The following is a 12630-nucleotide window of genomic DNA, read 5'->3' on the forward strand; positions in this document are numbered from 1 at the left end:
CAGGAATAAATGCTCTCAAATGAAAACCGTGGAAACTGGTGTTCCACAGGGTTCTATTCTTGGGCCTTTTTTCTTTATCGTTTATATTAATGATCTTCCTAAAAACCTCAATACTCATTCAGTGATTTACGCTGATGATACCACCTTACTTTCTAGTCATCATAATTTAGACTGTTTGGCACAAATTACCCAACAATCTGAGAAAAGGGCTTATGAATGGTTTGCAGCAAATAAGCTAGCATGCAATTTGGATAAAACACAGTGTATTACTTTAAGCCTCAAACAGGAAATCAATTTGGTATCGGTCAAGCTCCTAGGAATTAATGTAGACTCAAAATTAAACTGGTCAACTCATATAGATACTGTCTGTAACAAAATCTCTAGAGTAAATTACTTACTTTGGAAACTCAAAAGTTTTGTTAGTCCAGAGTATTTAAGATTGGCATATTTTGGGCTTTTTCAGTCGCACATATTGTATGGTCTACTTGTATGGGGTCATTCTTCACATGTCATTGACATTCTTGTGCTACAGAAAAAGGCTGTTCGTAATATTGGAGGAGCCAACCCACTTGAACACTGCAAACCTCTTTTTGTACAATTTCAAATTCCCACAATAGTAAATCTTTATATTTTTCAAGTTTTATTGTATACAAAATCTAATTTGAATCTTTTTCATACAAGACAGGAGATCCATCAATACAACACTAGGGGAAGGAATAAGATTGATATATTGCCTCACAGACTAGCTAAAACTAAAAGCTCGTTTAAATTAAATTTTATAAATTTTTTTAATAAGCTGCCTGATGATGCAAGACTTGTTTCCTTTAAAATATTAAAAAAAAGTTATATGATTGGCTAGTGAAAAATCCTTTTTACAGCATTGAGGAATTCATGAATTGCCATATTAATGTTAGGTTTTAGTTTATAACTAACTATAATTACTTTTATTTATTGCTACATTACTTAAATTTCATGTGAACTTTTTACAACACTTTTGTGTTAATTTAATTTTTAGCTCTAACAATGTATGTAATTTTAAAATGACTTGTCCTATTTCTGTAAACAGATCAATGGAATAAATGATTCTTATTCTTATTCTTAATTAATATCTCAAATCATATCATTTTGTTTTAATAGTATGTTACTATACATCATTTGGAAATAATGCTTGATAGTATTCTACCAAATAAAAAAAAATAAAAATTGTCTTACTAAGCTTTAGTATTATACTATAATATATAAGTATATTTTAATTTTGTACTTTAATTCATTCTCTTCTAAAACCATAAATATTGTTGTCTTTTGAAGATGTATTCCTAAAAGAAAATTTACATGGCAGTAGGTATGCAAAAAGTAATTAAAATAAAAACGAAAACTTTAAATATTTTAAGGAGATAACTTATTTAAAAAAATAATTTTGCTAGCACACATAATGTAACCACAGTAGTAAGTAGAAAAGGAGAATTATTAGATACATTATAAATAAAAGTCAGCGTTCTCAGAGGAAGCCCCTCCCAAAACATGAGAAAAATAATTAAATGCTGAAGGAAACAGGCTTTTTCCGGACATTTGCCATCCTTCATTGAAACAAAAAATCAGTAACACTACGTTTCGAGATCTGCAATCTAATCTCTTCTTCAGGTAAATAACTAACCTAATACATAATTACAAACTAGGTTAAAATAAACAAATTATACTAAAGCGTTGTGGCACACCTAAGTCAGGAATCACAACCACCATGTTGTGTGTAAACTTCACTATCTCTAAAACACGCACTTAATAAAGTGAAGTGAACTCCAAGACGTGGAGAAATGTCTGAAGTCTCCGACGATCAATGGCTTTTTCCCTTATTTGACGGAGATTTGGTCCCATTGGGAGTCAGTAGGAGTGCATTTACCGTGTAACATATTATCAACAACCATAGATATCTCATAAAAAAGCTGTTTTCATAATGTAAGAAACAAATTTTACTGAATAAAGCTTAATATAGTGTAAATAACGACCTAACTAAAAATGCATTGAGTTGAATTTTACACAAATTTTGATTTTTCACACTTTCAATATTAATTCTTTTGACAAATTGTCACAGTAAGTTTATAAATACAATTGGTACTATTGTACCTGAAAATTACATTTATGTCATTGAAGCAGTTTTAGTTTTATTTTAGCAGTTTTATTATTAAATCAAAATATATATTCTCTGAAGTTTTACTTAATTAACATTTGTTTAAATTAATTAGAATTCAAAACTTTCAGGGATATGAACATTATATAATGCCCTCTTTTCCTTATTTAAAATGAGTACTTGAAGCAAACCAAAACTATCAAAGAGGCAAAACACAAAACAGTTTAAATCACTCAAAACATTTTATTAATATTAAAAATCGTACAAGTCATCCAATTATTGTGTTCACAAAGATATAAAAACACAACGATGTACTACAAGTACACCCACTTCTAATACAGACATGAAATGTTGTCCATATGTATTACATATACTTTTTACACACTGTTCAAAGTGTTTCTGTTCAAAAGATATACAGGGTGAGTATATTAATGTCTGGGAAACACCCAAATATATGCCTTTAATAAAATTTAAAATATAAATTTAGAAACCTCTTACAATCGTGATTAGAGATTGGTGCATCTACTTTATGTTGTGTCTTTTGAACAGATGGTTGTTTATGTTAATCACAGCGTCCAACGTGGGACGTCTTGCCGATGGTAATCGTGCAACTATTCTTAATGAAGCCTATACCATGTGATACATAAATTTTAAAAGGATAAAATAGCTTACTGAAATTGAATGCCACAAAACCCCGCAACTCAAAGGAGTTTAATTCTATCAGAAAATAGAGCATTGTTAGTAGGAATTGAAAATTTACTGATGTTTCAACAATGTAATTTTTAACAGGGTTCTTGTCCACAAAATGTGTTACAACACTATTTTTTTAGCATTTTTTTAAATGTATTCAATTAAAATAAAATAAACAATTATTTTTAAGCTGGTTTCCATTAGTACACAATTATACCAGTTCTTATTACAATGAAATAAAACTTATGAGTCACACTTTCTCTGATTAACTTTATGAATCTGTAACTAGGTTGTTTTTCCCAGTCAGTCAGGAAGGTTTAAAGAGACAAAGGTCACTAGCCGATGTAGAAACATTATTGTGTTATTAATCATCTGGTCCTACAGGTTTTTCAGTTTGTTGAGTCATGGAGCTTTTCACTAGACAGGTTCCTACACTTGGGAATTAACAAATGGGCAAAGGTCATATCAATCCTGTTTGATGGTGTTCATCAGTGGTCCCTCTGAAGCAATATTGCTGTCATCAAGTTTTATCTAATTACAGTAGTTCAGTTTTTATTTTTGGGGCATTTTAATGGAATTGTCTGAAAGAGAACGAATTACTCCTGTTGATGAAGATGCGAGGATAATGGCGATCGTCGCAAAGATCTTATCGGGAAGTTTAATAATTTGGTTGTTAAATGAACACTTTTCCCAAAAAGGAATCTCCCATAAGTGGTTCCAAACAATAACTCAAACACTATTGAGCGATTTGAAATGACAGGGAGTGTACGTAATCAGGCCAAAGTCGTGTATGATACAATCCTGCAACAGATGAAGAACCATGCACGTAGATGTTTTGCAAAACATTTATTGAAGAACCCCACATACATCGGGCTCAGAAAAAGCGCTTGCACACCAACTATGAAATATGCACACCCTATGTCAGTGAGATTAAGATTTTGAAAATTATATAAATACAAATCCATTTATAAAGAGTTCATTTAGTCCAACAGTTAAGTGTGAGGATGATATACGATCAGAAGAAGTTTGGAGTTTTTTTGTTGAACTTGTGATGGCGCAAATGTGATGCCAATTAAGAGAATATCTGACCAAGACAAACTATTTATCTGATGAGAGCAACCTAATAAAAGCTTACTGAATTGAATGCCACAAACCGCATCTCAAAGGAATTATTTCTATATCATAAAAATAGAGTCATCTTTTAGTAATTGAAAAATTTATCTGATGTTATCAAACAATTGTAATTTTAAAACAGGTTCTTGCCACAAAATGTGTTTACACTAATTTTTTAGCATTTTTTTTCAAAGTGTCTTCAATTAAAAAAAACAAAAAATTTTCATTTTAAGCTGGTTCTATTATCACAAATTTGCCAGTTTTGTAATACAGTACAATTATGGAAATACTTAATGTTATTGATTATTCTTATTACAAAAATAAAAAAATAATGTAAGCTGTTAGAAAAGTCTTACAACAAACGTATTTATTTACCTGCATTTGGTGTCAAAGTCAATTGTTTCTAACTGGTGTTCCCTTCTAACGTTTTTGACAATGAGGCCAATCTTGCTGTAAAATGATTTCGACAGAGTTGCCTTAACAATTTCCTTCAGTTATCAAAGCAAATCTCCTCTAAAATCCTGTTTCTTAGGTCTTATCCAAAAAAAAAATTATGAGGCTTTCTTCTATTATTAACATTGGATTATAAGATAATTGAACCCATAGGAAATAATCGATTGGTGACAAACTCCGGAGATCTTGGAGGCCATTCCCCCCGAAATTTCTTCCTCCTCCTTCGGCCAATCCATTTATGAGGAAAACCTTAAATCCAGAATTACTTCTCTTAACCTGTCTCCCCATAATTGGGGTGGAGCACCATCCTGGCTTCGGAAACCAATACATTATCAAAGTATTCTCCTGATGCAATTTGAATAGCTGGGAATTATTTCATTTTGGAGCATATATGTATAAGAAAAAAAATAAGGGTTCGGCAATTAAATTTTCCATTGATGAAAAAAGGGTCCCAACAAATTTTGTTGACCTAAAATTCCACACCATACGTTTTTTCAGTTTTTTGTGGTTGCCTGTGTGAATGGGACTCAGTAATCCCAATGTGGGTTTTCCAATTCACTAGACCCAGTAACGGCAATTGTGCTTGTTTAACATTGCCATTTGAGGAAAAAAGGTTGCCTCAGTCAGAATAGTATGGTTGGTCAGAAAATCCCTCTATTGGCCATCACATTTGCGCATCACAAGTTTCACCAAAACTTCAACTCTTCTGTCAGATAATCATCCTCACTTAACTGTTGTTGACTAAATGAACTTTAAATGGTTTTTGTATTTATTACTTTTCAAAATTCTTACTCACAGACATAGGGTGCATATCATGAGTTGCTGTGCAGTCTTTTCTGTAGCGATGTATGGTTTGGTAGGGTCCTTCCAATAAGATGTTTGCAAAACATCCTAGTAGCATGTTCTTCAATTCTGTTGCAGATTGTATCCCTACCCGAGCTTTGGCCGATTCAACGTACACTCCCTGTCAATTTCAAAACGCTCAATAGTTTTTTTGATATGTTGAAACACTTATGGGAAATACCTTTTCTGAGGGAAAGTGTCATTAAACAAATTATAAACTTCCCCAGAATAAATTCTTTGAGGAAACGATTCGCCTATATCCACTGCATCATCAACAGAGTAATTCCGTTCTCTTTCAGAACAATGTCCATTAAAATGCAAAAATAAAAAACTGAACTAACATGTAATTAAGAATAACATCTGGACAGCAATGCTTTCAGAGACACTGATTAACTCAACTGGTAATTGATATGACCTTTGCCCATTTGTAATTTCCCCAAGCTTAGACCTGTCTAGTGGAAAGCTCCATGCTCAACAAACTGAAACCTGTAGACCAGATATTTAATAACACAATAATGTTTCTCATTAGGCCTAGTGACCCTTTGGTCTCTTAGAAACCTTCCCTGCTGACCGTGGAAAACAACCAAGTACAGATTCATAAGTAATCAGAGAAAGTGAGCTCCCTAAGTTTTAAATTCATTGTTAATAAAAACTGTAAATTTGTGTACTAATGAAAACCCAGCTTAAAAATAAAATTGTTTATTTTAATTTAAATTGAATCATTTCAAAAAATGCTAACAAATAGTGTAACACATTTTGTGGCAAGAACCATGTTTAAAATTACAATTGCTTGAAACATCAGTAAATTTTCAAACTACAAAAAAAATGCTCTATTTTCTGATAGAATAATTCCTTTGAGATGCGGTTTTGTTGGCATTCAAATTCAGTAAGCCTATTACCTTTAAAATTATGTAATCAACAAGGTATAGGCTTCCATTAAGAATATTCACGATACCCCTCTGCAGTACGTCCCCCGTTGGTGTGACATAACAAAACATTTGTTCACAAAAAGTAGATTGCCCCAATCTCTATCACGATTGTAAGAGGTTTCAAATTTATATTTAAAATTATTAAAGGATATACTTTGGGTTGTTTCCAGACATAATATACACCCTGTATATATCCATTAGTACGGTATTTGTATAATACTATAGGAATAACAATACATACTTGTGTTATATTAATAGTTTCATCTCCACAATTAGGTCCGTATAAATACCTAGGTAAGCAAGTAATACGTAGTAGTTATTTACCTGTTCCCTGTGTGTCTCTTTCTTTGATATAAGTGTAAGGTTACTGATTACTTCTTTAACAGACCATGCAGTTTTTCTGTAGTTAATCCAATGTTTTAGCAATATTAAAAACAAGAATTAATTTAGATGTTTTTATTTGTATTTTCAGACCTTCAAAGATTTTTACCATTATACAAAATAAACTACATGCAAAATCAAGATAATGCATTTCCAATCCATACACATCTTTGATTCTCAGAGCTAATGAAGGTCAGACTCAAGTTATCATGTACATGTAAGATTCTATTGGCTTAAAACAATGTTCCAGTAAGTGTCATATTGTAACCTAACTATTTTCCATAGTCAAAAACTAAAAAAAAATTATAGATTGTTGCTTTTTGTTCTCAAGAGAGATAAAAATTCACAGACAGCAACAACATTTCATCTGCATGTTTATCTGCAACTATGATCAACCCAAAATTCCAATGATTACAAAGAACGCAATTTTGGCTGCTGTTCCTATAATCTGAACAAATATAATTCAATACCTTCAACATCGTAGTTGCCACTCTCATGGAAGAGCTGCATGAGTACAGTTTTGACACTCTTGGACTTGTCAATGATAGTCTCTGTGCCGACCTCGAGACGGCCAATATCTCTGTAGCTCAGGTTGTTCTTCTCCATCAGCTGAGCGACCGCAGTGAGACAAAGAGAGTTGATGTCTTCTCGATCAGTACAGAAGCCCATCCTTGCCTGTCCAAGTCCTACTGTGTACTTTCCAGCCGACACTCCATCAAACACCTTGCACAAGATTTAATACTACTGTAATAGATATTAAACAGTAAAATCATAGTAGTTTAGGAATATAAATTGTTTCAGAAAGTTTTATGTACAGAATTAATAAAGGATTAATAATAAAAAAAAGGATGCATAATTTGATGGTTTATTGTTATAAACAGGTCCGGAATAGATAAGTCTCAGTGAACAAAGGTCCCGTTGTCTGTTACTACTGCTGAAACCTCTGTGTTATTCAGCAGTGTTCATATCTTGTATTCTCTGTTGGAGCAAAGATAATACAACTCTTGGATCAAAAATTTAAATATTTGAATTTGAATGTTAACCATGCCTAACCAGTAAAGCTACAATAATAGGAGTTACATTAAAATTTAGCTGGTTTATTTCTGTGTTTAAACGTAAAAAGCAAATTATTTACAAACAATAACGTCCAGCTTTTATGTAAATAATGACAAAAAATGTACCAGTTTATTAGTGCTTTCATCCAAACTATATTTTTTTTAAATTCATAAATACAAAACTTCAGATCTGATTAGAACCAAATTTTTATACAAGTTAGATACAAATGTAGTCTTTGCAGTGTACAGTTTTAGAATTATATGATAAAAGTTGTAATTAAATTACTATTTTCATTTTATTTTGACCGGACGGATAAAAAATAAAGAAATTATTATATTCCATTATATTTAATCTTCTACTAAACTAGTGATAGTTTCTTAACCTCTGCATATATTACATCATTACCTTCCAAAATTACTTACAATGCATGGGACTACTATGTCAATTGATAATCGTCACAACATTATAAATATCCTATGGAGTAAATGTCTGTAAATAAAGTAAAGTAAGGGGTTAAAAAGAGTTAGAAAAGTTAGGATCGAGGACTGCAGAAAATTACACTGATCATGTTGACTGATTTCTAATTGAAACATATTATGTTGTGTATGTAGCATGAATGTTAATGGAGTTTTCCTTCAGTTTAAATAACAATAACTTAAAAGACATAATCATACACCTGGCAATAAAAATTGCTTATATACAACAATCCTGCTGACGTGAATGTTTACCTCAAGTTCTGCCTGGTCGACACATTGAGCCGGTACCACTAGCTCCAAGGCCACGATACCCACGTCTTCTGGTGGCCCCATGCTGGAACAGCCAACCACAGGAATAAAATATAACATTGTTTATAGTGATATTCTGGGATCAATCTTCAATAAAAGCTAATCAAATCAACCGGATTTCTTATTTAAACACTATCTTTCAGCACTTTACACAAACAACTTCTAATGGCTCTTAAGGATTTACGTACTGTTTATGGACACGAATGATCAGATTTTATTACTTAATCAACAATCTCAACTTTAAGTTTACTGATGTCTGCTTGTCTATCTATATTATTATATAAAAATCTAATAGTGTCTGTCTGTGTGCTTAATCATGTAAAAACGTCTGGACCGATTGTATTGAAATTTTACATGGACGTTCTTAGTGTTCCTGGTTAACATAGACCTATTCCTATTTCGGAAATCTCTTCAGACTAGCCCCACTGGTCTTAAAATCCCCTTTTTGGCTTAATCACCCTACAGTAAATAATTGAAAACATAATATGATAACACAATCTTAAGTTCTATTGGTTTAAGTACTAATTTAAAGTTCTTTACGTTTATTAGATTGAAAGCATAGAGTAAGCTTAAAACTAACAACACTACTTATTATACTCTTCTGTGAAATCACTGATGAGCACAGCGGTCATACAGATAATAAAATAGAAAGTTTTGGTAAAAATATACTCTTAACTGTAAATTTTAGCAAATATTAAGTATGCAATCCTTGATCATTAGTGTAATGCAGATATCAAAGACAAAGTTACTAACTGTTAGTACTAATTTAAAGACTTATAAAACACATCTTAGTTGTTTCTGTTTTACTGAAGTAGGGCCTTTTAGACAAACTCAACTATGGCACCAGAAATACCTCAAACCTAAATAACCTACAATGGCAGGTAGTAAACTATAGGCCTCCACATTGGCCTAAAATAGTTTAATTTTTACTAAAATCCTTTTTTATAAAATATTGGAGAAAAATCCAAGTTATTACATGCTACTTTATAAAAACTGTTTTACTCTCCGACTGGAGGGCCCCAAAACAAAACAAAATAGTTCTTTAAGCTTCAATCTAAAATGGATCAGAAGATTGGAATATTGTTTAGTGATTATCACCTAACTCAAGAGTGTTTAGAATGTAATTTAAAAAGAATATACCCAAGTTGTACCTGTTTTTCAATAAGAAATTTTATGCAAAGCCTCGCAATATGTAAATGCTAGTTTTTTACATTGCCATGATGAACAAAACTACTCGTATTATGGATCGGAAATGGCATCTAGTATCCATTATATCCTGTTTTAATTCACCCAACCTCCAAATCACAAATATTTACATAACCTTATACAGCTACTGTATATCAAGTTGTCTTTCTATCTGTCATACATTACCCGATTAATTTTCACTAACATTTCTCTTCTATGAATGGCATCATATAGCATTTTTTTCCTTGGGTAAATGTAAAAACCATTTTAACTATTAAGTTGATATTACTACACCACAACAAGAATGATCATAGTACAGTTATATTATATCATTATCTAAACATATAATGTTAAAATTATACACTAAAAATATAACAAATTCTATCAATAAACTTTTAACATTTTTACATTATATCCTCATGTACAGAACTAAAACTAGAAAAATATTGGGTAGTTTGAATAAAACTGAGATATATCTCTTCACTCAGTTTCCTAAGAGAAGTCTTACAGTGAATAAATCTGAGATAACGATGTCAGCAAGGAGAGCTGTCACACAATGAGATAGATTCTGACCACGAGATACGGTTCCACCTTTTGAAAGAATTAACTTACAACACTTCTCTTAATACTGAGAAATATCTCATGAATGACTGAGGATGATCCCTACTAGCTAGTTCTTAGTGAACATAACATAGTTACTTCATGAACAAAATTTTAGGTTGGTTTCGAATTTGAGAATTGGGCTTTCTTTTCCACCTATGTCTACACAAACTCCTTTGATGACAAAGACGTATAAAGGTAACCAGACTTCTTGAGAGGTGAAATATTGGAACTTAACATTAGAAGTCAAATTCTCAGTAAAAGCTGGATTGCTATTGTAGGCAAGACTGGAATCGATTTTGTCTTTTCTCAGTCAACTTCAGTTAACATCTAAACCCCTTTTTAGTCTGGCGCCCATGTAAAAGTGAATGACTCACTTGTGGCAAATGTTTATTGGAATACTAATTGGAATTTTGTGAGACTTCATAAACAATCAATATCAGCTAGAAATAACTCATCTTGGAACAAATAATTGAGGACCTAATTATAGCGAATTCCTAAACATAGAGGACAATATACGATACTGACTCCCAAATTTCATTACATCACCAGAGGCTGGTTTAATTCTAAAGTTAAATGATAGGTCTTGGAACCAATAATTCTTTGTCCAAGTTTGGGTTTAATACCGACACCAAATTTTGTTTTGAAACTATTAAAACAAAAATATTAATAATTAGTGCTGTTGATTTTTACACCGGTTAAATTTTTGCTTTTTACCCCCTTTAACAGAAGTAAGTCTTTCCACTTTTATCTGACACTGGCATGGCATGCATTTATTGATAAAAACTTATATTATTTTAATATTATGGCTCAGGATTTCTGTATGCTAAGGGCTGTATTAGCTACTAGACTGATACAAAAAGTTGTGGAATTAAATAGATGCAGTGGTATTTCGTGTGGTCCATGTATTATAAGGTATGGCATTATTGCAATGTACCAGTTATGTGCTGAATAAATTTTGTACCAAACTATGCACGCATTAATGAGTAAGTTTTCGCAAATGTAACGCTTCTGGCTGCATTACAAAATATTTAATATTGGCAGTATCTTACCTATCAGTAAAGTACATTTTGCATTTAGAATTAAACACAATGATTATGATGGCAATTCGTTTAAAAGTCAACATGTAGTAGATTTAAGAGACTTTACACCTGATTCAAAATTTGTATGGAAATTGATTCTTGACCTCTTAGATGAATTGCTCCCTCCAAAACTAAAGCTACACACACACACGCACGCACGCACGCACGCGTGCGCGCACACACACACACACACACACCATTTTCAAATGGAATAAAAGCCTAAAACATTTTTATTAATTAATTTTAATCAAAACAATTAAGTACAAATACTGATTTAGACAAAGTTACAGACCTTTTCTTGAAAACACAATTTTAAACTTAACCACTTTAAAGGAATAATAAATAACAATTATTGCAGTTAAAAGCTACATTAACATGAAACCTTCCATTAATATTTAACAGGGAATAATTGTTACATAGTTTTCGAGTGTTAAGTGATCTCTGATCTGTTGACCATCTTTTCATTTGACTAACAATTGAATGTCTTTGTTAAGTTATTCCTCTCTTCTATTAATAATTTGATCTAAATATAGCTATTACAGTTACAGGCAGCAGAGAACTGTTTATATATACCATCAGAGCACACAAAACATTGTTAGTTTAGACTTCATTAATATTAATATCTATTTTCTGAAGAGTTGAATGGATCCTTCCCGTCCAGGAAGACTAATTTAACCAACAACATCTTTTATACGTATACTAAAATAAATCTGGAAATACATTTTTCAAATTCATTTATTGAAGCACAACACACCAGTTTTGGAAAAATCATAATGTAGAAGGAAGCACACTGTGTAAAATATTCTAAAAAGTGTGTAGATAAATATTTTATCTTTCTGGTAGATTTTGTATATAAAATCAGCCTATTGCAATTGACCTCAGGATAGCACTTAAAACAAATTTTCACATAAGTTTACCAAACATGCCCCCAGAGCCAAAACCTATTCCCCAATCTTTGATATATACAGTCTATATATCTATGCTACATAACATGGTTTGTGGGAAAGAGAGCGGCTCCAAAAAACCCCAAACAAGTTCAAACTTGGTACAAACATTTTTCTAGTTAAAAAATATCTTTATTGCTAGTTTGGTTTGCCATTCCGTTCCAATGTGGTGACCGTTTAAAATGTTAAGAATTCAAAACTCATTTTTTTATGAACACAGATAACAAATATAAGAGTATTCTGGAGTGCTTATAATAAATCCTAAGCTTTCTGTAATTAATAATGTTATTATATCTTCAAACAGTTTTCAAATGTACTGTATTTACATGTGAATCCCACAATACATTATTTATATTTCTGTTGTAGTAAATTCCACCTAATTCTTCCATATGAACTGGAAAGACATGATTAGGGTTCATGATCAATTGACTATTAAAATAACTC

General features: G+C 31.7%; 1 protein-coding gene across 2 annotated transcripts in view; it reads right to left on the minus strand.

Moving 5' to 3' along the window:
- Positions 1–12630, minus strand: part of LOC124359259 (hydroxymethylglutaryl-CoA synthase 1) — a 37692-nt gene that overhangs the window by 10174 nt on the left and 14888 nt on the right. For both annotated transcript variants that reach the window (XM_046811863.1, XM_046811865.1), the window contains exons 2-3: positions 8319–8400; positions 7005–7257 (exon numbers count right to left, since the gene is read on the minus strand). In XM_046811863.1, the coding sequence (XP_046667819.1) occupies positions 7005–7257; positions 8319–8400 (335 nt within the window). The remainder of the gene's footprint in view (positions 1–7004; positions 7258–8318; positions 8401–12630) is intronic.

The sequence above is a fragment of the Homalodisca vitripennis genome, chromosome 4 (assembly GCF_021130785.1).
Source record: "Homalodisca vitripennis isolate AUS2020 chromosome 4, UT_GWSS_2.1, whole genome shotgun sequence".
NCBI classification, from domain to species: domain Eukaryota; kingdom Metazoa; phylum Arthropoda; class Insecta; order Hemiptera; family Cicadellidae; genus Homalodisca; species Homalodisca vitripennis.